At 41.1% G+C, this 26,978-nt stretch overlaps 1 protein-coding gene across 4 annotated transcripts in view; it reads right to left on the reverse strand.

The window, feature by feature from the left end:
• Window positions 1-26,978, reverse strand: part of LOC101480906 (transcription initiation factor TFIID subunit 4) — a 101,555-nt gene that overhangs the window by 68,605 nt on the left and 5,972 nt on the right. For 2 of the 4 annotated variants that reach the window (XM_014413212.2, XM_076874995.1), the window contains exons 3-10: window positions 18,491-18,643; window positions 17,182-17,334; window positions 16,370-16,492; window positions 15,738-15,827; window positions 14,478-14,687; window positions 9,648-9,723; window positions 8,454-8,568; window positions 1,700-1,869 (exon numbers count right to left, since the gene is read on the reverse strand). In XM_014413212.2, the coding sequence (XP_014268698.1) occupies window positions 1,700-1,869; window positions 8,454-8,568; window positions 9,648-9,723; window positions 14,478-14,687; window positions 15,738-15,827; window positions 16,370-16,492; window positions 17,182-17,334; window positions 18,491-18,643 (1,090 nt within the window). The remainder of the gene's footprint in view (window positions 1-1,699; window positions 1,870-8,453; window positions 8,569-9,647; window positions 9,724-14,477; window positions 14,688-15,737; window positions 15,828-16,369; window positions 16,493-17,181; window positions 17,335-18,490; window positions 18,644-26,978) is intronic. The other 2 variants (XM_024805568.2, XM_014413228.2) reach the window with 2 other exon arrangements.

Here is a 26,978-nt window from a genome sequence, read left to right on the forward strand (position 1 = left end):
GACTGCTGTCAGCTGGGAGTGTGGAGGGGCCAATCACTGACACAACAAAGCTGCATAAGTGCCACTTCCCCAGCAGGGGGCGCCCTAGCCTCCTGCCCCGTATCATGCTGTGTGCCCCCCCGAGGAAAGATTTATATTTTTAAACAACTCTTCTACCCCAAGGTGACGGGATAACAACCATGCCAAGGGTCCACGTAATGAAACATGACCCGCAGGCCTCCATGCTACACTAAAGATACTTTAATTGAGATAAAAACAAGATGAGGGTGCTAGACTCCCCGTCACGTGGAATTATACTGTGTGTTTTTTGATCTGATGCACAGGAGCAAGATGCCAGGCACAGTTATTTTGAGCAATAATGCTCATTACACGTTTTCACAGGTTTTACCGTGCAGCTACAGCCTTAGGTATATATCAAGCAATGAAATGGATTGCCGCTAGCAAAAAGAGGTAATGAAGACACCATCACTCGTATGTGATACTGCATACAAGCAAGACTTCTCCGCCTATATTGATTAGCTCAGGCAATATTGTGCGCTTTTAGTGGATCTTGACACTCTGATAAGCCGAGAAAGATTCAAAATTTCACTGGCAAGTTACATCCCTCTAAACTCTGTTCCTTTAGTCCAGAGGACAATCTGACAGCCAGCCTTCAAAAGACAAACCCATAAAGTATTTATGCATGTGCCTGGGGTCCAGTGAGTTCAGACAGCCACTGAAGAATTCATTAAAGGAGGTGAAAGAATTTTTAAGTGTATCAAATTTAAACCAAGGCCAAACAAGAAATGCTCAGTCTGAACCACAGAAGGAGAAAAAAATCAAAACTGTCTGTAGTGATGACACAATAAATACAAAAACAACATGGTCCTTACACAAAAGGCAACAGAGAATCTTTTTATCATGACATGACATGAGGAATTTTCCTACTGCATCAGTAACTATTTTTATCTGCCATTAAGAACACCTAAAAGCTCCAGTTCTGTGAAACAGTATTTGCCCCCTTCCTGATTTCTTATTTATTTTCCCCCATTTTTGTCACACTTACGTGTTTCAGATCATCAAGCAAATTTTAATGTCAGACAAAGATAACTCGACCAAATAGGAAATAAGGTTTTTAAATGATGAGATTCATTTATTAAGGAAAAAAGGTTCATCAAACTTACCTGGCTGTATTGGATAAAAGTAATTGCCCCCTAAGCCTAATAACTAGTTGTGCCATCCTTGGCAGCAAGAACTGAAATGAAGTAATAACTGGCACTGAGTCTTTGACATCATTGTGGAGGAATTCTGGCCCACTTGTCTTTGCAGAGTTGTCTTAAATCAGCCACAATGGAGGGTTTTTGAGCATGAGCAACCTGTTTTAAGCTCATGCCAACCATTGCAATTGCACTAAAGTCCAGGCATTGTCCAGGCTCCTGGCAGTAATCGGGCCTAAGTGTAAATAATGAAATTGTACTCAACTTTCCAGAAAGCATGGTTGATTACAGTTAATTTATGACATAGCTTCCCCCCTCCCAACAAATGAAATCATTATTTAAAAACTGCATTTTGTATTTACTCAGATTAACTTTGTCTAATATTTAAATTTGTTTGAAATAGTCAGGTGTGTGAAATATGCAAAAACAAGAAACCAGGAAGGGGGCAAATACATTTGGCACGTCTTTATATGTCACTTCTGCAATGAGTGGTCAGGATTCACCTGTTTCTTGAATTCGTCGGTGTAGCAGCCCCGGATGAAGAAAGGCCTCGTCTTTACATGAGCGGATCTGCGTTCCCACGAGGTCAGAGTTGGTGGCGAGTATTCTGGCACTTTCCTCATTCAGGTTCACCCCAGCCATAGAAGCCACATCATTGATATCATCATCGTCCCTGAAGGACGAGATGGTAGATGGTAAAAAAAATACGAAAATACAAAAAAAATACGGAAACACGCATTTTATTGTGGTACATTTTTACAACACATTTTTGTCGTGCAACAAGACGAATATGCATCTGTCCAAGTTTTACTTTAGGTAAAGCCTGTGAAATTTCTACAGCTCTCCAAGGGTCTCTCAGAAAACTTGAGAGGCCCTTGTCACAGTTCTACTGACTCCTACTGGAAGCTGTGTTCAAAATATTTTCTCTTCTTTTTAGCTCCAAAATCACCAGGAAAATTCATTTTGCACTATCCTTAATTGTGTATTCACGCCCTAACATTACATTGTCAACTAGGAGATTTTTCACAGGGATATTTGCCTGGACAAAATTATGCATTAGTTTTGTTACAAGGGGCTATACGTTGCTCATAATGGCACAGAAGTCCAATTCCAGGGTCTATTTGCGTCAACACTTTGAGAGTCAGGGAGATGAAGAGCGTTTGGAAGCTGTGTTTTGCTCGGTAAGGATGCTCCTGAGAATTGGCAAAGAGCTGCAATGAATCTGGCTATAGACTAATGTCAACAAACTCTATTTACACAATCATGTGCAACACACAGTGATGTATTTTCTCAGAGCACTGGTCATTTCTCATGGTCATAATGCAGACTTCACTATGTTTACACAGTATTACAGTTTAGCAAAGACAAAGGAGTATAAACATGCAGAATGTGTGGTATGGTCACTGTGTTTCTTTCTCAAAGAGGTTTACATATTCTGTAAAAGGCTGCAAGTTTCTTTGTGAGTTGTCACTGGGAAAAATTCCTTTACAATTATTATACTTGGCAAGTAATGATTATGATCCTGGCCTGAATTAGCAGAGCAGTGACATGTTGTGCTTACAGGACTGGCCTAGAGCGAGGAGCGGATTTTCTGAGTGGCTTTGACGGAGAGAACAAAGAACCACAGAACACACACAGAGTGGCCTCTTGCCACTCACTGGCTAACCTCCGTAGTCATTTACGTTCATGCCACTGTTGTGGTTTGCGACAGAGTTTACGTGTGTGTTGCTGTGCTTTTGCGTACACATGTGTGCAGCACGGGGCACCGAGTTCTTTCAGGCGTCTCGGGGTGTGGGCACACACCGTCAGCCAAGTCCACCCCACCGAGGCCCTCCTGCTCCTTACTGCGGCCGCGGAGAGCCGATATGAAACTTGACACCACGGCAGGAGGTTGACAAAGACGATTAGAGTAGCTCCCTGAACTCTACACACCTCAACCTTCTCTCATCTTTTCCTCCTCTCCTCCAGCTCTCTAATTAAGCCTTCACAGAGAAAATCTACACACCAACGCAAGCGTGGATGCATAGGATTATGATCTGTGTTGCGCCTCAGGCTGTGCACCTTTCTTTATCATGTCCTTATGGATAACTTGACCTGGCTTAAAATCACACACACACCTTAGGCCATACTCAACCAGCTAAGTAAAGAAAAACTAAAAACTACACATCAGGCCAATGTCCATGATGGAAAAGTGACTACACAAGATCACTCAAAGCCAAAGCAAAATCTCAGTATCAATGCATCCAAAGAGATCAAAAAAACCAATGCAAAAATCTCTACCTGATGACAATAATGTGATGATAATATGATAATGACAATAATCATAAGTCTTTTCTGTAAACTGAACGTCAGGACATAAAATTATAGGTTTTGCTTTATATAGCCATGTATCCATTGTCTCCTGCTTGTCTAATTAAGGGTCACAAGGGGGCTGGTGCCTGTGCCAGCTGCCCCAGCTGGAGTGAGAGGCAGGGTATACCCTGAACAGGTCACCAGTCTGTTGGGAAGCTAAAATGAGACAGACAGCTATTCACACCTAGAACTGCCAGTTAACCAAATATGTATGTCTTTGGACTGTGAGAAGAAGCTAGAGTACCCAGGGAGAACCCACAAAGCCACAGGGAAAAACACACAAACTCCACACAGAAAGGCCCCAGATGACCTGTGGATTCAAACCCAAGAAACTCTTGGTGTGAGGCAGTAGTAGTGCTAACTACCCACCACCATGCCAAATTTCATTACAGTCGTGTAGTGCACTGAACTCGTGGTTCCAAAAATATTTTACTCATTTTTTTTAATCTGGCTTCTTTTAGGTGAACTAAAAACATTGTGGGAAAAGGTTCAGGTTATGAAAAGCTTTTCTTCTCAGGGTTGAGAATAGATGAATATATTTCTTGCATATGACAAAGATAGAAAGACAGAGAGAGAGACCGAAATCTCATGTTGGCAGAACACATCACATAGTCTTAGACTAGAAAATCTCTGCAAAACTGGCTAGGCTACTTTTACATGAACCGTTATATTACAGCAAACTGTGGGGTGGGCACTGAGCCACTCCAGGTGGGGCATGGAGCACTGGGGGAAAATATCGAATGAAACTAAGCTGAGTTAATGTGATTTACAAAGGGAACGACAGCATTCTAACCTGTATTCACTGAAGGTCAACTTGGATCCATTTTTATTGTTAATGATTGATTACAAATTAGAAGTGTAGGGTGTTGTTTCGGCTTCTGAAGTTGTGCATGTGAGATAAAGTTTGAGAACCACTGAATTAAATCAAGTACATACAATTTCAGTACATAAAAAGGTTTTCAGTGATTCTTTTGGTCAATATTACATGGATTAACAGTTGAGCATTTGATTATTAGTAGTATTATTTCAAATAATTTGACTAAAAATGACAAAGAAAGTTAACTTATTTGGAATAAAAGAAGAATAAAGGAAAAAGATGTATTCACTGTACTAATGGAGTCTCATTATCTGAGTAATAAAAAATAAAATAATACCATAGGGTCAAGATCTCCAATTTATACTGCAGGAAAAAAGTGCTATTTTTAAATCAAGATGGTACAGCTATAGATGCACTATAGCCCAAGGATTTCTTTACAGGAAATGTATGTGTAGTTTGAATAATTATTTACAATGGATCTGCAGAGTTAACATTTTGTGTATCGGCACACAAAATATCAACCAGTATCCAAAAATTCTGGTAATCCCTTTTTCTTTGATGATCTGTTTTCAGGGCCATTTGAGATCACCAAGGCTGAAATCAAACGAGAATGCTAAAGACAGGTCTGACATTAAAAGGAGAGAGTGAGATATGAAATGCAAAATATTCCCGACTATATCTCTGCACTAATAAAGCAGATGTGCAATTAGCTTCCACGGAAGCTAAAGAGCAGGCTCTCAGTTATTGGTTTGGGTTGGCTCAGGGACTCAGAGCCAGAGGCCACATAAATACATATGCATGTCGTTTCCACATCAAGCTTGTGTTTCAGCGAGGGCATGCCATAGGAGGTTGGAGAATTGCACTTGCTGTTTAGAGGTTGTGTAGGTGTGGGGTGCATTCAGATCTCCTCCGCCCCCCTCCCCCTTCTCCAAGACTACCACACTGATCCACCCCCTTTATCCCTGTGGATAAAGGTCTCTGTGCCCAGGCAGGGGGCCCTGATTGATCCCTGTGACTAACACCCAGGCCATGCATGTTGTTGTGCCCACACTGAGAGACATGCGCCACTGGAGAAGTATTCTCCATAAAACAGCCTTAAGTTCAATGGGCAGCTGACAGGACATGTGTTAATGACCAAAATGAATGATAGCATAGGCTTAAGAGCCTTCCAAAGACCAACAACAGGTCAAGTATTGTTTCATGTTTAATGGGTAAGTGTTATTAATTCATTACAACACTCAGGCTGTTAATATTCCCAAGCACTTAAAATACCTGGCAAGGAAATGGTGTGATGTAGGTGACGATCTGATCAATGCTAAGAGTCATAAGTATATTTTGTAGCATTTTAAACGTTCCTGTATCTATGTGGAGTGCTGCCACTTTCTTTGGAGTTTTTGAACATCTTTGTCACCAGCTGGCCAGAGGTGCTAGCTACCTCTGCTCATTCTTCGTCAATTTTTCCCCCAAATCTCAACATAATCGAATCTTGTGGTTGCCGTGCTTACAAGTAGCAACATCAACATTTTTCAGAGATCACTTTTAAGTTCTAATTTACTTTTAAAGTTCTTCTTAGCAAAACGGGCACATCACATAGCAATTTATACAGCAACAAAGGATATAACCGCAAAGCATAATGAAGTCAGTTTGCTGGTACATGATGGAAAAGAGCTGGTGGACTTTTGCGTCCACTGGATCTGAACGAAAACTTTTGATCCTAATTTTGCATGTGTATCTGTGTGTCTTTTCCTATGCAACCATGCCAGTATTCGTTAATGCGCAGGGATGTGTGTCCACCATGAAGCACAGGGTTGGATTTGAGGGGCTGAGGCTGAGCTCGGAGGTTGGCAGAGGGCTGAGGGCCTCGGCTGGCTCGCCAGTGATTACAGCGGATGTCGAGTGTTTACAGAGAGATGAGGAGGGGTAGAGGGGGGGACGCAGAGACAGCTGCTTTCACTCTGTACTGTAAACTACACACACATGCGCACACACTGACACAAGCACTTACACAGAAGGCTGTAGCTACATTGGAAACCCCACAAGCCCTGCAGTGTGTATGTGTGTGTTTGTGCTACAGCTGGCCTGCTGGGACCAGCGGTTCAGAGTGACAGCCATACACACATCAGTCCCAGACTGCAGCTGAACATGGTGCAGGCTGGGTGGGGGAGAGCACGGAGATGCTGACTGACCATTGTTTGTTTTTTTGTTTCTTTATTACAGTCAACAGATACCTTCTACACCCCTCTAATTCTGCTAAGGAAGCAGTTAAGTGAAAATAGCTTTATGTCCAAATTCCCCCTGACTTTAGTTCACTTAGACTTTTTTGTGTGCTGGCCACTTGTCTTAATCCTTTTTTGATTTCTAAGTAATTACTGAAATTATGTCAGTGGCACACATTTTTTAATTAAATCTGATCTACTTGACTATTTTATGCAAATGACCTGCTGTTGGTGTTTAAATATTAGCGTCTTTAAAAGGCTGTAGGAACTCAAAATTAACTTTTTTTTTTAACAACTTGTCTGCATTTTTCAGCATGGTAAACATGAAAAACAGCGACTGTTCACAGACACAAGTCATCGCGTCTGACTGGACGTGGTGTGAAGACAGTGTGGCGTCAGATGGATCACCTTGTAACAATGAGCTCTGTTCCAGCATGTTTATATCCTCAGGTACGAAACGTAACAGCATAAAAAAATAACAGCGATTTCTAACTGAGGTTTCAGTCAACAGCAACCAACCGAGGTCCAGCCGAAACATTAACAAGTTAAGAATTTAACGCACAAGCATTTTTCAGTAAAGTGGAAAATTAGGAGCGACAGTGAGAAATGAAGATAATTCGACAATACGGAGGTCAACTCATCAAACAGTTAAATCTATATCGGAGTCAGAAAAGTCATATGTGACTTCAAGTAACAGTGTGATGGTGAGAAAGGTCAGCGTGTATGCGTCGTTGGAAGAAAACGAAAGAGACAAATAAAGGGATGAAAACAATGATGGTTGACTGCACAATATAGACAATAAAGTGTCTAACGCATAAAATGAAGAGCAGGCAAAATGTCACCTGACCCGGATAAAGAGAAAATAAACTACAAAATATCATTGACATGATTCTTCCGTGACAGTGGTACTGTGTGTTATTGGACTTGTGTTGAAACCAGTGCATTTGTGTGTAGTAGGCCCCTGTGATCACCGCAGGGGGGAAAAAGGTCGCCAGTAACAAGCGAGCCTGACAGCTTAATTACCAACGCAGCTAAAGATTTATTGGTTTATCAATCAGAGCCCAGGGCGCTGCCTTTCCCCTCAGGAGATGGGAGCCATTACCATGAACCCGTTGGCCCATGTGACCCAGACTCTTCTTGCCCTGTCCCAGTCACACAGGGGCAATCCTAAACCTCCGGCACCTGTCAATACATGTGTACAAGCACGCTGGATATGCACACACACATACACACACAAATTCTTAGATTTCTGGAATATACACATATGTTCATGTGCACCCAAGCAGAGACACAAACAAACACAGACAAATAGAGGAATGTATGCAAACATAAAACACATAAAGACTCACACAAAACATGGACCGCAAAGGCCAGCATGTGGGCGATGAACCTTTTATGTTTCGAGACAAAGGCACAGCTGAAGCAGAGACAAGACCAGAGAGAGAGAGAGAGAGAGGAAAGCTGCAGGCTAAATACTGTATGTTTGACTTAACCAAAAGGTATTTTCAGAACCGCATCCAGAAATTCCAACCATATGGGCACAATTATCTTATTTCTAAATTAAGCGGTAGCTCATTTGGAATCCTGTCGATGAGTTGTGACAGTGACACGAGGAAGGCGAACGTGAGGGTGATCTGTTAACTGACAGTGTGCTGCTATGTGGTGGGCATGGGAAGAAAGGACCACCGATCAACCAGTCGGGCAGGCAGGCAGCCAGGTGGCCAGGCAGGCGACTCAGATAAACACTCACAGCCTTAGCTGAGAGTGTAGCCTGTAGTCATGCAGAAGCTTTTTAGTGAAATGCTGCCCCCATGTGTTGGCAGCCACAAATAACATGCTCCACAGTCACTCTCCTGGCGAGAGGAGTTGTACCTGAATGTGCCTCCTCCGGGGTCATTGAGCTTGTTTTTCTGATTCCCGGTGATCTGAACAGGCAGGCCCATGGGACTTTTGCCTGCTTGGATTATGGCTCCCTTTCCCATTGTGCCTGTTAAAGAAAGGGGGGGGAACAAAGAAGAAAACACTAAACAAAAAGGAAAGGTTTAATGTTATCATTGAAGTGTCCCCTTCTATCTGCATCAAATATTTATTCTGTCTAACGACTACCTTCAGCTGTCTCTGTCATCCTCACAGGGGTGAGGGTGAGGGGCTGTCGCTCTCCCCAGGTTGGTGCGGAGAGCGTCGCTCTGTCAATATCACTGCACTTCACCGCCTTTCCTTACACTCCTAAACCGCATCCTGCTCCGAGACACGTTTTCCAGAGAGGCACAAGGACTGCCAGAGTGAATTTAAACTTGATTTTAACAGGCATGTTCCTAGCCAAGAGGCACAGGAAAGTATTTTTAGAACTATCCCCGCATTCCAATTTATGGGCATAAAACAACCTACAGATCTTTCACTGCAGGCAATCTTGGGGAAGGGGGCAGATCAAATTTGTATGCACCTCCGATTGTACACACACGCACGCACACACACACTAACACAAACGCACAAGCACAAACAGGTACAAACACATACACTCATTTCACACACCACTTGAGAGCACAGAGCTCTCTTAGGGGAGCGTTACACCCGGTTGGTGTTGGGGCGATATTTGTGGGCTTCTGTGGGAAGAGTGTTTGTGAATCAGTGTGAGTAAGCAGTAGCGCAAATGTTTGAGAAGGCTTTATAACCAGACAGGAAAAAAAAAAAACACAAAAAAAACACCTGTTCTCTCTATGGTTCCTGCCTGTTTACACATCCTTCAGCCTACCGAGAGAACATTTACGGTTTCACTAATGGCCATCTTAGGCTATATAACCTGTTTTATTGGTTCATCATTTAAACTAAGGCTGAACGTCTTTGAATATTTTTCCTGCAATGGTGTCTTAATCGAAGGATGTAAATATTGCATAACAGAATCAGAGGAAAACCGTGAGTCAAAGTTTCCAAAAATATAAAGAAATGTTTGTTCAATCTTTCATCTTTCTATACTTTAGTCCTCCAAATGCCTGGTATAAGAATGGGGATTGTACATGTAATTGAATTCAATCAAATGTGTCTGTAATAGGCCTGCAGATGTCTTACCTTGCGCTCTGATGGACTGCGTAATCACCACAGGCATCCGGACCTGGCCACCAACAGCGCCTCCTGTCTTGACACCCTGAGGAAGCAAAACTTTATTGTAGCATTTCTCAGAAGGAAACAATTGGAGAGAAGGAAGAGATAAAGAATGGAAATTAAAAAGGATGAAACTGAACACCTACTAAAGCATTGCTCAATTTTTGTGTGATCCCCAAAACCGAAAGTGAAAAATCAAACTTTTTGTCATAGTTGGATAGGAAAAAAACATAATCTGTAGACCTAGACCCACTTGAGTTTTGTATATTGATTTCTTTTCAATTGTAACACAGTGAAAATACCAGCAGTATATACAGAATAAATGCATAATACATACAAGAGTGGTGAATTCTACAGTGGCTATCTCCACACAGTACAGAGAAACTAGAGATCAAATTAAATGCACAAGAAGGATGGATTTCTCCCACTGTATATGACCTACATTTTCTTGCATTTGCAGATAAGACAAAGGCAATAAAAAGTCAAGGCCACGGTGAAAAAGTAGTTGAGAAGAAGAAAAAGTAGTAGAAGAAGAAGGTGCGGGGGGTGGGAGAGTATGCTGGGCTATTAGAGTCACTTCCTTCCTTGGTAGCAGCTACGGGCCGAGCCTCAGGCTCAGCCATCCATTCCTACCAGTTTGCTTCTTGCTGCATATTTTTTAGCCTTGTTTTCCATTCCCTGACACATGCTATATTACTGTTCAAGCTACTGAAAAAAGACAGAGGCCATTTTCCCCAGAGATCCACTGCAGGGGTCTGCGAGTAAGGGGGGGAACGGGAGAAAAATACATTCAGAATGAGCAAAGATAGCTAGCACCTCTGGCCAGCTGGCGACACAGTTAAGAGAGAGGGGAAACCCTCAGGTAAGAAGTTTTAGAATCAGGGGCAGAAGGAATAACACTAAACCTAAACTGCTCATCTTTCATATGATTCATATTTCCTACATTTAACATCTAGAGCGATCTTAAATGTTAGATGTTTTTTAGATTAAAGAATAACATGTTAGTTTTATGTAAAGAGAGAAACAGATTTCAAACAATAATACAGAAAAAATACTATTTATGTCTATTTATTATTCATTAATTATTCATTTTCCTTGCTGTTGATGCCCAATAACTTGACCAGCAAAGTTAGAATATATTATTTCAACCTCTTAGCTCAAACATCCATAGAACATCACATGTACTGACGCTGCACACTGTTGCAATGAAGAATGAGCTGTTATGGTATGTGGTGGTGCGGCCTACTTACACCTCTCGAGTTTTCATCAAGGCCATTCACCTCATATAAAATTTGCCCCAAGGAAGTTTATGGTCTAGTTCCCATATAGCTTTTGGCACAATACAAAAAAAAAAAAAAAAAAATATATATATATATATATATATATATATAAAAATTTAAAAATATCTAATTTTGATTTTCTAAATAATGTCTTTATTAAGTGGTCTATCCTCCATGTGTTTAGAAATGTAGAATACTTCTTTTTTTATCTAATTAAACCCCTGACATTTGAAACACAGCATTGTTTCAAATGTTGTGGGTTCAAAACCAAAAATGATTGTGGCTTATTGGATATCCTGGAGCATTAATTGTAATTAAATAAGAAACCTTAAATAATGTAAGCCCACATCTATATACTCTACTTTACTACAACAAGAAATCTTTCCCATAACACTGTAGTATGAACAGATTTTTTTTAGGCTAATTCAACTAGCGTTCTGGTTTCAGACTGTTGACGTGCCAGCGGCGATCATTTACTAATGTTTTGTGTGATAGCTTATGTTGCGGTTGTGTGTGTGTGTGTGTGTGTGTGTGTGTGTGTGTGTGTGTGTGTGTGTGTGTGTGTGTGTGTGGAGGGAGGGAGAGAGAGAGAGAGAAAGAGAGAGAGAGAGAGAGAAGGGGAGAGCGAGAGACCAGAGGCATGTTCTGGACATAGACTGCGGCCGCCACATTGCTTTAAAATTGACCTGGGGCTGACCTAGTTACCTCGCTTCACCCTTCAACGGTTAACGGGTAGAGGGAGAGAAATGAGAGGGTGATGCGGGGGCAGATACAGTGAAAGGCATGGAGAGAAAGTGTGTGTATGCAAGTGACAGCCCAAGTAAACCAGGAAGGAGTGAGCGAAGAAAAAGGGAGGGAGAAGGAAAGAGAAACAGAGAGAGAGAAATACAAAAGAGACACCCCTCTAGCTTGCCCACTACTCTGCCTGGACCAGACCAATCTGAGTCTGACCTCACTTGACCCATCTGTAGACATCTGGGCTCTGTGGGGTTGCATGATTCTCAATGTACAAGCACATCTGCACACACAGACACAAACACACGTTCAGTATCCACAACGCGGTTATTATAGTTAACTAAAACTATACCACGATCTGAAACTGGGGATAGAAAACTAACAGAAAATAACTAACAAAAATACCAAACCAATTAGAAATATAGAGGAAAGGTCCATGTTATTAGTCTTTGCTAATATTGTCATATTATTCAATACATTAAGTAAAAGAAGGCATTGACTCTGAGCCAGGTTTTTGTTCTGCAATACCTTGTCTGAACTTATTAAATCTGCTCCTGGCACTACCGACTACAGTATTATGATTATAAAGGCTAATATTAATTAAAAAAATTTAAACATTTCAAATATAACTGAAACAATCAAATCAAATCTGGAAACTAAATCAGACAAACGGTAAAAAAAAACAAAGAAAAAGTAAGGCTGTTGCTTCTTGGTACAGTCCCCCTCTGTCATGGTACTGCGTCTTTGACCCTGAAATATGAATTTTGTTGGGACTTTGAATTCTTTTCTACCTTTAGGTGCAAAGCTCGGCCTCTTTTTGTGACACTGACAAACAGACAGGAGGCCAAGCTGGAGGTGGCAGAGTAGAGGATGTTAAGATTTTCAGTAGGAGTCACCAGAATGGACAAGATTAGAAATGAGTATATCAGAGGGACAGCACAGGTTGAGCGTTTGGAGACAAAGTTAGAGGGGCAAGGTTGAGATGGTCTCAACCTTTTCTATAATCTCTTGTGTTTCTCCGAGCCTTCCCCCTTGTCTCCCCTGTGTCAAGTTCAAGTGTGTTAGAGTCTTGTCTCTTTGTCAGTCAGTGACTTCCAGGTTTATTTTGGTAGTCTTTTGTCTTCTTGGTCTTGTTCCTAACTGTCTTAATTGTCTTCAGCTGTTCCTCGTTCCCCACCTGTTCCCTATTCCCCTGATTAGCTCTTAGAGCGTGTCAGTTTGTATAAATAGGCAACAATTTCACATTGCCCTTTTGTTGTAGTGTCTGTGTTTCCTCAGTGTGTGCGCTCAGCCCAGGTTTCGTGGCGTTTCGATGTTTTTGTAGGTTTACTTCCTGTCGTTTTTTGAATCTCCTGCTTCTTTGATTCCTGTACACAAATAATCATGACACTTTTATAATCTGCAACATATGGGTGTGACTAACCATCACAGAGACTGTACTGCATACCAAGAATCATATCACAGATTTGTAGGACAGATGGTGGTGTTAAACTGTTTCCATTAAACTGGGGAAAGGATCTTTAAATAGTCCTTCAGAAAGCTCACAAAGACATATAATACAGTCCTCTGTGTTAGGCATATGTATTCCTAGCTTAATGTAATGCCTCCAAATGACTTCTTTGTGGAATAACTGAACCTTCATGTTTAAAACTACTTTAGTCTGACAACAAAATCCTCCAAATTCACTGACAAATTTTTCAAAATCCTACAAATAAAGAGACAAACCTTATGTCATAGCTTTAAAAGACCTACTATGTGGTGTTGTGTGGGTGTATTGTGCTGCTTTCAGGTGAATTCAGGTGTCACAGCTGACTTCACTCAGCATTCAGCATTCACGTATAAAAAGCCAGTGAGAGCAGCTGGTCAGCCTGGTGATCGAGCTTCATAAGTGTTGGGAGTTGATATCATGCTTGTGAAGAAGTGTGGTATCAATGAATAATCTGTTGTTGCCTTATTATTTTTTATTTTATTCTTAGACATAGCTTAGCTTTCCCATCTTTTAAAATTAAACCTTTCTGTTAAAAAGTTGTTTTATTTCTCCATATGCTTTCTCTGGCTCTTTCTCCAACCCAGACATTGTTATTAGTACTTCTTCTCACCTCCCATTTTGAGCAACTTAACAGTGTAACAGCAAAGTTTGTAAATTGAGTACCTCTAATTGGATACTTGTGCTTTGCCATCTGCTATGGTCAGTGGAGCCACTTGCACATTACGCAAACAACCTATAAGACAAAATAAATATTTTCTAAAGACAGAAAATGGGTAGGCCTGGGTCACCCTTTCCCTTTTTTTTTTTTTTTAAATATATGAGTCCTCAGTGAATCTGTGAGTTGGGTGTCACACTGTGACTTGCTCCAAAATAACAAAACCCATCATCAACAAGCACACTACCCCCAGCAGGTTGGATTCATTGCATTTTACCATTTTTTAAATGCATGGTGGGCTGTTGTGGGAAAATGCGTCACATTTACTGTACAACTTCTGCTCTATCAGACACCTTACATACATACATACATACATACATACATACACATTTCCTGGACATGGCTAAAAAAACAAAAAACAAATGAAACACATATGAACATTTACACATTTTAGGATCGATCTTTATATTTGCTATGTTTTACTTCAAAGATCACATGTAGTTTCATTTGGACTGTGATGTTGGGGAACAAACTCTTGTGTTTGGACAAAAAAGTTTTAAAAAGCAACTCCCAATTTAAACATTGTGATGACTGTGTCTGCACTGGATACTCTTCCAACTGGGCCACGTTATACATACCATTGCAGCTGCATGTCCGAGCGTCCCAGCGGGCAATGCACTGGCACCCGTAGTGGTGCTGACACTATTAGGGTGGCGTATACGGACAGCTGGCCCAGCGACGATGGCAGGAGGGGTGCCACAGGGTGCTGGTTTTAGTCCCTGCTGCGGGGGCTGGATCAGAGACTGCTGACTATTCAGCAAAGACAGCCTCAGGGCTGGGAGGCTCTTCTGTTGATGGATAGAGGGCAGCCAGAGTTTACAGTCATATAGAGAAATAGACATGCATTACAAAGCACCATACACAGCTGCAACAACTACCGCTGTGGTCACTGGCTAATTTAGCATAATGCTATCAAAAAAATATGGCTATAGACAGCTAAAAAATATCTGCAGATGCATGTGACCACATGTTTGTAGAATGTTTGCACAATGATTCATGTGACTTTTATTTGTTATTTAAAAAATGCTTATTTGTGTGCTGAAATTGTTTAATTTGCATTCAGGATAATAAACCTACAGTATGCTTAAAACTGTATACAGTGTTACCATAACTATTAGCATGATAACTCACTGTCAGTTGACCTAAGGAGCTGATGTCGTTCGCTAGAGAATATTTTAGGGCAGATTTTTGACGTAAATGACCTAACATTGCCTGACACCATGTGTTTGTGGCCCTGTTGGGCGGGTGAGTGCCTTGATGTGATGCTCATCATGGCTGGCTGAAAAAAACCTGCTGGCTACTGGAATGGCTGCAGGGGGCACCGTCACCGCAGTCAGAAGTCAGGCCAGAGGGAGGGTGTGTGTGTGTGTCTCATTCAACTGTCAGACCAGGCTAACATTGACTGTGGTCCCATGCAAAGAACTACTTTAGGGGGATCATTTCAGAAAAATCTATGAGGGGCAGCTTAAGGAGCCAAGTTAGGGAATAAGTAGAGGTGAAAGATAAGGGGCAGTTCAGAAAACAATTTTAGGGGTCAATTTCAAGTAGACCCCAGGACCCAGAATTGGTTAAGCACAAGAAAATGGATGGATGGATGGATGGATGGATGAGAATTTCAAGTATCTACAGGTGCTATAAACTGAATAAACAGGCCCAAGGTTAAGAAGACTACTTGATGACAGAGGTGTAGGGTTCAATGTTAGATAGGCACTTTCAGAGACTTATAAAGAAGATGAGCTCAATGAGCCATTGCATTAGTCAGTGTAGGAATCAGTTTTATGGATGATATAGCTTAGGAAGAAGGTTAAAAAAAAGAAGTTAACTAGCAAGAACCTCACCTTGAGAAAGGGTACCAGGTAAGGCTGCGGAGATGACTTGAGCTCTGTCTGTAGTCGGCTGGTGAACTCTTCCGGTTCGATTTTGGCATCCTGTCAGGTTAAGAGTAAAGAATATATTAAATTTCAAAAGAGAAGCCATGCAGTACACCAGAGGGTATAAGCACAGTTAGATGAAAGCCCATCACCAGAAGGAATCATCAACCATTCCATCCTGAAACTTCAGGGTACAACTTAAGGTGCACATTTTGTATGAGATGAAAATTCATGACACAGAAAAGAGACTTTCGGAAAGAGTTTCATGCTGCCATCTACAGGTAGGAAATATTTAATACAACGACACAGAAAAGTGTCAATTTTAATGTAAAATTTAAAATATGTTACACCGCAAAACAAAAAGGGAAAAAAAAAACCCAAAACAATGGACTCACACTTACCATGTTATGATTTCATTAAATTAGTTAGATACATGAGAAACATGGTGTTAAAATTATTTGCCTACAAAAAAAAGAGGTATACGGCAGGTCCTTAGCAGTTTTTGTAAATCTAATACTTGCCCCAAAATTGTCCCATCTAAACAAGTGATATTATTTAGTTTTTCCTATATGATATGAACAGCGTTTTGTGAAGCTCACCAGAAGGTCCTGAACAAGAGCCTTGACGTTCTTAGACGTCTCGGGGGACGGAGAATTGTGAGATGCCAGCTTGATAAGTGTGGCCAGGAAATTCTTACACTTCTTAACATTCTCTTGCATTTCCTGTTGAAGACAACAAAATAATTCATTTTCTATAAAAACACACACACACACACACACACACACACACACACACACACACACACACACACACACACACAAAAAAACCCCAGTGACACCACTACCAAATCCCAACCTCAAAGTCGCTGTGTAAAACAATGGATCAGAACATAAGCAGAGAGGAAGTGGCCCTATAACTGCGGTGCATGTCCTTAAATATTAACTTAAAGAGTGGAATTAACTTGGCTGATAAAAGAGGCTGAAAAGTATCTGTCACAACTCAGTGAATAGTCTACATTCAGGACATTAAAATGTAGCACCTGGGTTGACAGATGTGTGTGTGTGTGTGTGTGTGTGTGTGTGTGTGTGTGTGTGTGTGTGTGTGTGTGTGTGTGTGTGTGTGTGTGTGTGTGTGAGAGAATATGCATACATGTGACTTCATGGTAAATCTGTGCTTCTGTCTTTCTATGTCCTTGGGTCAGTACGCAATAGTGTGAATGTATGAGCGCAAGCATGTGCAAGACTCTTTGTCCATGGCCAGCTGTGTGACGTGGTGTAGCTGTAGGTCCGGGTCTGAGCTTGTGACACAGCCAGCCTCCTGGCAGCTGTGACAGTGCCCTCACCCTTTAGGGTGGCATGTGGGCGGTAGTGGAGGAGGATGAGAGGAGGGCAGTGTGGCAAAGGAAACAGACCTGGGATGCGACAGAAGCTCCAGAGGCCGTGGCAATTCCCGGCTGTGCAGGCTGCACTGGCTGGGAGGCAGGCTGGGCCGGGGCCTGGGGAGGCAAAACCACGGGGGTCTGCTGCGGAGCCGTCACAGCCACGACCGGTGCCACAGGGCCCTTCTGGAAGAGCAAGGAAGAGACAGAGAGATAAACAGGACGTGACGCCTCGCTCCCAGCAAGGCCACAGAGAACAGGAGGCAGGCGCCACAGCGCTCCTGTCACATCTGGTGTCCTTACTTTGGTGGACATCTCTTAACAGACAAGGAGGAAGAAGGGGAGGAGGTGACAAGCTAGAGGCAGGGAAGCACAGGAGCACATCAAAGCTTTTCTAAATCGTCACCCACCTGACTTGGAAGATCTGTAACAAATGTTGGCTACCCATAATGATGTGTGCGCAGTTGAATAAAATTCATATACACAATTTTGCTCATGAGGTGCCAACAGCAGTCTCTCACTCTAAGGCCCTCATCACCTCTTTTAAATCTCTCAGGGCCTGTTCACACTTGGCAATAAAATACATCTTATGTGACGTGGTCATAAGTGGACAGCTCTAAATACAGGTGTGAATACAGCCAGATGAAGGGGACACATTAAGGTCCTATCATTTGAGTGACATATACTGTAGATGGTAACAAGGCTACGTGTACAGTTATATTTGTGATGTGACTATGTAGTGTAGTTTTGGTTAAATCAAAACAATCCGAATTTGATCTGGATCAGAGGATACTGTGTTCTAGTTCCTTGCCAATAAGTGCCAGTATTTAGTACAGGTTATGCATTATGTGTAGCTAGGGCATCAATGCAGGGGACTCATACTTTCCTTTTTTTGTCTGCACACTTTGAAAATAAATGGTTTGACCTTCTAAGACCCTTTTTGTTTTGGAATCACTTTTAAATTCTTCTAGGTATTTGCAATTAACTGGACCTGACATCCATATAATCTAAGGATCCTCTTTCCTGTAACAACAGGAAGTTGTTACTTCGTTACATAATTGATATATACTTAAAAAAAAATGTCCCCATGATTTTTTTGCTGTTACTAAATAAATTTTAATTATAGTAGTTAGTATTAGTGCTTACATCAGGTATAATATATACAGAAAAGGGTTTTACTAAAATTTCCTCCGAAATACTAGAAGTCAATTATCAGCTTGTACACAACCTTCAAGTAAACTTTAGACTCAGTCAGCACTATTTCTAGGCAGTTATCTGGTATAGCAAAGGAAAAAAATGCCAGGCAGAGGACTGAATAACATGTCAGGAGGAGTTGTCTCACTGGGCGGAGTGCAGGGCAGGAGGAGGAAGAAGAAGAAGAAGAGGAAGAAGAAGTCTGTAGGGCAGGGCTGGAAGGAGTAGGAGAAGGAGACGGTGCCATCTTGGCTGGGGTCAAAGGACATTGCCTGCTGGCCTGAGAGGTCACAGGAGATTGCTGGAAAAAGGAGAACAGAAGAAAAAGGAAGAGGAAAAAGAGACAGAACTCAGAATAAATATATCAGAGGAAGTAGGTGACGAAAGAGAAACAGGAGAGATAACTGAATACAAGCCACCTTAAAAGATACAAAGGAAGAAACACAGCGACAGTGATGCTGTGCCAGTTTCAGCTGTGAAAGAAAAGAGTGAGGAGGAAGGATGGCAGCCAGAGAAAAGACGGGGGAAAGTGTGAGAGAGGGAGAGAGAGACAGGGCAACAGAATAAGAAAAGAGCAGTATCGTGCCTTGCAGACAGATGAGAAAAGGTCATGACAGCAGGAAAGAAGAAGGAAGGTGGCAGCATGTTGTCGACATGAAGATTTAACTCAAGAAAGCACTTTGGTCAGGTGGCGCTGGCTCACAGTGACGTACTACTGGGGTCTGATTCCAGAGGAGACCTACATCAATCAGCGACGACACTGAAACTACTGACAGGTAAAGGGAATAACACTGATGATTTCATTACAGTGAAATGCTTTGCTGGGAAACCTTGAGTTATCCATTGACTAAATAAATGTGTCCTTTTACAGGAGAAATATTCAAACTTTGAATATAATAAAAAAATAAAAATAATTTTAAAAAGCAAATACATGTGAAAAATAGGTGGATGTGGTAGAGGCAAACAAGGTCATGCAGTAAGGAGGCTGTTTCGTAAGGACAACCATCACTTGCTGTCAGCTAACAGGTGCAACATGAGGCTCAGGGGACCTGCACGGACCTGTGGAGAGTAACTGAACAACCAACAGACAGGTAACTATTAATGATCCTTCAACAGGTTCACTTACAGAAGACCTTAAAAAGTTACTTTTTGTACAAAAAGATTTATGTAATCATCTTAGCTCAAGAACTAAATTTGGAGTGAGTCTGAGATTTTAAGGAGGACTGAAAATGCCCTGCTACTGAAAACAAAAGAAACCCTGGAGGTGCTCTTGATCTGTAATACAACAAATAACACAAACCAAAAGCAAAATCGTATATGAAATTAAAATATAGATCATCACCTAGCCCTAAGCTGAGTCCAGAGACTCATGGTGACAGAGAGGTTATAAAAACCCAAATATTGGTGCACACCCAATTATTGCAAAGGCACTCCCCAACAGCAGTGGCCTCCCAGGAAGAATAACGCCACACTACAAAAACTGCTCAGGATTCGAACATGGCAAAGAGAACCAAGGGGGTGATGTGGCCTTGAATCACAAAACAGGGCTGATGATGAGACCCCAGTATAGCACGTAAAGTTCATGCATTTATTACTTCAAGCATGGACTACTGTAATTCGTTATTATCAGGATGTCCTAAAAACTCCCCGAAAAGCCTTCAGTTAATCCAAAATTCTGCAGCAAGAGTACTGACTCTTGCTGCAGAATGTATGTTGCTGGAGGATTCCCATGATGCATTGAGTATTTCTTCAGTCACCTTTCTCACTCACTATGTGTTGACAAACCTCCCTGCACTGAATCACACTTGTTAATCTCTGGCTCTCTTCTACAGCATGTCTTTTATCCTGTCTTCCTTCTCTCACCCCAACCGGTCGCGGCAGTTTGCTGCCCCTCCCTGAGTCTGGTTCTGCCGGAGGTTTCTTCCTGTTAACAGGGAGTTTTTCCTTCCCACTGTCGCCAAAGTGCTTGCTCATAGGGGGTCATATGATTGTTGGGTTTTTCTCTGTATGTATTATTGTATGGTCTACCTTAAAACATAAAGTGACTTGAGGTGATTGTTCTTGTGATTTGGTGCTGTATAAATAACACTAAATTGAATTAAACTGAAATATATATTGCCAAATTTCTTCTGCGAGGTGACAATTTTGGCTGAATGATGACCAACATTGCCACAATGAAAAAAAAAAAAGAGAAATCCTTTCTTCCTTCACTTCAAGCCTTCAAGCTTGGGTCCTCTATCTGTTTAACCAATACAGATATTAGCATCTAAATACTCACCTAACCTTGATGTTGGCACCAAGGAAAATATGTAAAAACAAAGGGCATCAAGTACAGTATATTAACAGTATCAGATTTAAAGTTTGAACCTGCCTACATTTAAAAGACCACAGATATTTGTGTACAACACACCTGACCATCGCATTTTAATGTTTTATTAAACTTGATATGCACTACGAGTGAGATAATGAGCAAATTAATGGATGAATAGAAGACCTAACAAACACACAAATGGGTTAGTCAACAAATAATTAAACAGAAAAATGAATATGACTTTTCTGAAACTCACCTTTCACTATTAAGTGTCAATGACTGTATAAAACATTCCTCTTATTATTATGCTTTTATACAGTCTAGAATTTCCACTGTAAGTTGTTGCAGAAAAGTAAGGCAATACTGCAAGCAATTTATTAAGGCACACTTTACTATAACAGAGACAAAACCAATGAGTGCAAAAGGATCACACAGAATACACAAGTAGGAATTAATCACTCAACTCATACAGATAAATTATGTTTAGGGATATTTCAGCAGATTCTCTTTAGTACCGTATTACTCTAGCTCATTAGATTTCAAATGACACATTAACTGGGAGCTTAAATTGCTGACTCCGAGTTGCAATTTGAGGATGTTTACATGCATACTGTTTGTACTATAAACAAAAATTTTCATCACATATTTACGCAGGGCCAAAAGCACTCAGACAACTCAAATATTTCTTAGGTATGTTAGCTTGTTTTGTTGTTAACCCAGGCATAAAAATGCAAACTACGGGCACACAGATTATTAAAAGGCTGAAAAACCTGAATAAATCAGATGCACAGTAGCATGAACATACTACATACTAGCATGAAGTATAAATTCAGGTTAGGCTGCAAAATCTGTGGAATAGGTTCAAAGCACAGTGACATATCGAAATACGGTATGCGCATTGCGCAATTGAATGAAGACTGGAAGAATGAATGGAACTTGACAAATGCAGCATTTATAAAAGGATTCATGCTAGTGCTGAAATGTGTCGTAACCTAAGATTGTTTGCTAACATATGAAAAGCAGAAGAACGAATGAGGAGGACAGTGCCAAGTGCCACAAAGCCAAAGAGGTTCATCTCTTACTCACACACACCACACAGACAAACGTTCATAAACACTTCCTGGCTGCTTCCCTGCTACCCTGTCTATTAGTCAAAACAACCCAGGAGGGCCTCAACCCTGACCTCTGGCACTCAGCCTTCCATTCACAGACAGACCAAAGCACGCTAACAGACACAAATTCGTGCACACGATTAACTGCACTTGTCACAGACAGAAGAAAAGAAACAAAGACTACAGTGCAGAGGAGAAGAAGTGGGATAAGAAAGAAGGAGGAGGGGGTTTGCCTCCACTAAAAGTTTAGTAGGATCCAAATGAATGTTACACTGAAGAGTTGGAGGAAGTGAGTGTATGAGAGATGAGGCGATGGGGGTAAGGAGGGTGATGCTAAGAGCCACAGGGTGCATCCCACCGCTAGCTATGCCACTTTCTCGCTCACTCTCTCTCCCTCAGACAGACACACGCACACAAACGCACTTGAGAACCAAAGCCTTGTTAGCTTTTTAAAATAATCAGGCAGTTGGATGATGAATGATTTAACAGGTATGGAAGGAAGGAAGCTCAGGATGCCTTCCGTTTCTCCCCTTAGGGTCATGGGAAGAGTGACAGGCCGACAGAGGGGTTGAGCTCTGGGAATAAACACCATTCCCTTTCATTTCCCTGCTACTGCTTTTCCTGTCGAGATGGCAACGCCGCAGCCCACTAATTTGTCATCAACTGTGAGAGGCGATGACAATCTGCGACTTTCTTTTGAAAAGGGTTCGTATCAGGGTGGATATAGGTTGGCTGACTATGAGCAGAGAGGATTGTTGTGCAGCTAATGCAGAATTCTGTTCATGACGTTTAAGGAGATGAATGTCTGACCATGCTCTGTGTGACACTGACTCTGATTCACAGTTTACAGTTTTTTACACTATGAAAGTAACAGAGCACCTGAGGTTAGACTTAGGTTTGAAATATATCACATTATGTCTCTCAGTTCAGTCCTACCTGAAAATGTAATACTACCCACTATAGAGCACAATAACACTAAACACCTGAACACTAAAGTTTACAACGATACTTTGCATTATATGTATATAACATTATAGGCTTAAATTCAACATCAGTTCTTCTTGCACCTTATGTAAGAGCAGTGAAACTCTCTTCAGTCTCTATTTTAATTTCATATAAAGTTGTAAAACTGAGAGAAATCATATAAGGTAGCATGAATGGATATCTTACCACAGCCCAACGTGATCAGCAAACACTACAAACAGTCATCAAAATTCAGAGTAAAAGACACGTCAAGTTAAAATAGGCAATGAAATGCTGCCCTCTAGTGCTAATCTTTTGTCTTTGCAGTTAGGGTTATAATGAAAAGTGCAACCTTGAAAGCCTGGGGGGGGGAAGACAACAACTAGCTATATTAGATTTAAACCTTTGAGATTTAGCAAATTAACAGATATGAACCAATCATAACCAGCCAATCACATGGCAATAAACATTTAGGCATGCATAGAAAATATTCTCCTCAAGTTCAAACCGAGCATCAGAATGAGGATGAAAGGTGATTTAAGTGACTTTGAACGTGGCATGGTTGTTGGTGCCAGACAGGTTGGTCTGAATATTTGAGAAACTGCTGATCCTCTGGGAATTTCCCGCACTAACCATCTCTAGAGTATACACCGAATGGTGTGAAAAAGAAAATATTCAGAGAGGCAGTTCTCTTGGTGAAAATGCCCAGAGATCAGATGGGAATGGCCAAAATATTTTGAGTTATCACTTAACAGGCATAAATTTCAGATAATTAAGATGAAAAATATTAATTTAACTATATGTAAACCAGTGTAGTTATCGCTTAAAGTTATGTTTTAACCAGGAAAAAAAACTGATATACACTTAACAGCACAAATTCCAAGTACGGGGCTCAACACCCTTCTGCCTTCAGGATTTCTTTCAGCACACGTTGAGCTCCATAGCCTACCTGAGTATTGCTGCTCACAGGTCCATCCCTTTATGAATACAGCGCACCCTTCTTCTGAAAGTTGCTTCTAGCAAGATTATGTCAAGCTGGTTCCTTGAAGATGACAATGAGTTCACTGTATTCAATCACAATCACAGTCACTAGATCTCAATGCAGTACTGCTCCTTTGGGATGTAGTAGCACTGGAGATTCCAATCATGGATGTGCAGCTGACAAATGACCAAATGGACCAAACTCTCTAAAAAGCCCAGTACTAGCAATTTGTAAGTAGCACTGAGTGTGTACCAGGATTTTTTTCCTGGTTAAAAACAGGTCTCGAGGGAATAACTATGCAGGTAAGCATGACTAGTCTACATATAGTTAGAGTTATAAGCTGGTTTCACCCTACATAACTGGTCTATGCATATTCCTATTATTTGAAAAAAAAAGATGAAGAGTGTATTTCCTTCTTAAAAAACTGGTAAAAATATCCCAGTCATGCTGACTTTTCTTTAGAGTAAGGCCAAATCCTCTGTGGTGTGCCAACATTTTTGTTTTGTTTTTTACACGCAGACAAAACCTGTGTATTTAAACCAATACAAGTGCTGAAGCAACTACTAATTTAACCAGTTAGACAACTGATTGCAGGTTTTTCATAATAATCGAGATTTTACTGGTTCCAGCTCCGCATATCTGAATATTAACAGATTTGGGGTGTAGTTTGGGAATGGGAATAATAGTTATTAGTAATAATAGTAATAATAGTTTGGGAACAATATTCACCCAAAATGGCCTACGATAAAACACACCATCTCACATTGCAGAGGTAGTGTTTTGCATTCTGAGATCAATAACAGAAAAACTAGCCCAGAGACATTAACACGCTCAAATATTAAGCTGTGCACACATTTCAGCTCTATTAGTGCTCTGCTGTCACCAGCCCATTTCAGCTGTCCCACTTGATTTAAAGAGAACTGTGGGGGACCAACTATCAAGTAACCTCATTATTAAAAGCAATTAAGCTCCAAAGGTGTACAGCCACCAGCACAAGCTCAAGTTATCAAATGAATGATGGATCCACAGGTGATAATAAGCAAATTCCAATTAATGATTCAGGAGCTCGTTAAATTTTGATGAGAGGACCCCATGGAGTCATTAAAAAGCCTTGAGACATTAATTCACCTATTAATCTCAGTTTAATCTATAGATTAAAAAAATCAAGGATATTCTTTTGTTATAATTACACAGTTTAATGCATTAATCACACCCCAATTAGGGTCTACAACTAATAAAGTGTTCATTTAATGAGGAGGTGCCCACCCAACATCGACTGTGTGAACACACGTATAATTAGATCACAGTTTTTCAAATCTCATCAGTCAGATTATTCTTTTACAAAGGTCACCACCTGTGGCATTAACATTGACGGAAATTATGCAGAGCTGGAGAGAAAGAAACCTGAAATGTGCCCATGAGGATTGGAGTTCGATGTTTTTGTAATCTTAGTAAATCATATGCATGGCACTGGTGTAAGCTGAGTTTGCACAGAGTGGAATATCAGCAGGTTTTAGAGGTACAGTAAAGATACACATCTGTTGAATTCTATTATTATGGCATTTTAAATATGCTTTAAAGTGAAACATCTCCTTTTCTTTCTATACGCTGCTAAAAAAAAATTATACAAACTCTCTATCACTCTTACCATCAGGCCTTTCTGTTTCATCTGATATTCATTTAGAGGTTTTTTTTAATTCTACTATATGTCTGCAATCAATTTGTTTTTCTGTTTGTCTCACTGAAAACATACGATTCCATTTCAATCATTTATCTGACATTCATTGATAGATGAACAACATCTGGACACCTTTTACTACGCAGGTTATTTACTTGTTTATTAAAAAAAATAAATCCCATCTAACTTTTTCTGAAGGTTGCAGAATTATTTACCCAAAAGCAAAATGCACATCTGCATTCAGATGCTTTCGCTGCTTTATGTGATGTGATATATCGCTGAGCTCCATCCTAACGTTTCAGGAGCAGCGAGCAGTCACAGCACAGTAGCTAGGAGTCGGCTGTTTTCGGGTCTTTTTTTTAAGATTATTAAGAGTCGTAACTCATACATTCATGTCTTTTTAGCATAAAAGATACAAGGAGAAAATGCAAACCAACCATTGCTAGAAATAGAAAGACCTTTACAATTCCAGGTAATGATACCTAAATGAATTTGGGTTTATTATTTATTTGCAAATATAGGCTGCTCACTTGACATGACTCTCCTTGCGTTGGAGACTCGCTGTTTGCATGGCAGTCCATTACAGACTGAAGGACAGCCTGAAAATATTAGACCTACAATTCTCCATCCAGAGAATTGTAGGCCCCTCTTCTTCCTCTACACAAAGACACTTAGTTCTGTTATACGCTTCTGGTTTCTATCATGTGGTTGACACTCAGACATCCTTGCTAGCCGCCAATCTGAAACTCCAACTGACATGTAAGAGTGGATGTGAAATCGCCTAAAGTTCAACCTCAAGAAGACTGACCTTCTGTTCCCACGGGGAATGAATCCCTCGCTGGCACGTTACCATTATGATGATGGTGTTCGCTCAGCTGGCGAGGAAGCTACGAGTGACCCTGAACAACAAAATAGCATTTGCAGCAAATACTGCAATAAAAGATGGCCATCTTGCATTCTATCCTCAACAGTGAGGCTTCTGAGGTATCTCCTCTTTTCACGCAGGGACTGAACTCTTCTAGGAAGAGTAGGCAACCGAGTTCCACGCGAGTAGGCAGGTATCAAATGTAGTCTTAAACCTGTCAGTTCCGAAATTAAATGGCCTGTATTTGTATAGCACTTTACTAGTTCCTAAGGACCCCAAAGCGCTTTACACATTCAGTCATCCACCCATATCCACACACTAGTGATGGCAAGCTACATTGTAGCCACAGCTGCCCTGGGGCGCACTGACAGAGGCGAGGCTGCCGGACACTGGCGCCACCGGGCCCTCTGACCACCACCAGTAGGCAACGGATGAAGAGTCTTGCCCAAGGACACAACGACCGAGACTGTCCGAGCCGGGGCTCGAACCGGCAACCTTCTGATTACAAGACGAACGGCCAACTCTTGAGCCACGATCGCCCTTAAATTAAACAAACAAACAAACAAACAAAAAGAAAACAATTACCTAATAGACCTATCAAGTGGACACTATATGTGCTGCCTCCTGTGCACTCCATCCAGATAGTTCCTACACCTAAACCACAGAGTATTTCAAGCAGTGCATGTGAAATGGACATCAAGACAAAATAACTGATGAAAACACCC

Source organism: Maylandia zebra, linkage group LG1 (assembly GCF_041146795.1).
Source record: "Maylandia zebra isolate NMK-2024a linkage group LG1, Mzebra_GT3a, whole genome shotgun sequence".
In the NCBI taxonomy this organism is placed as follows: domain Eukaryota; kingdom Metazoa; phylum Chordata; class Actinopteri; order Cichliformes; family Cichlidae; genus Maylandia; species Maylandia zebra.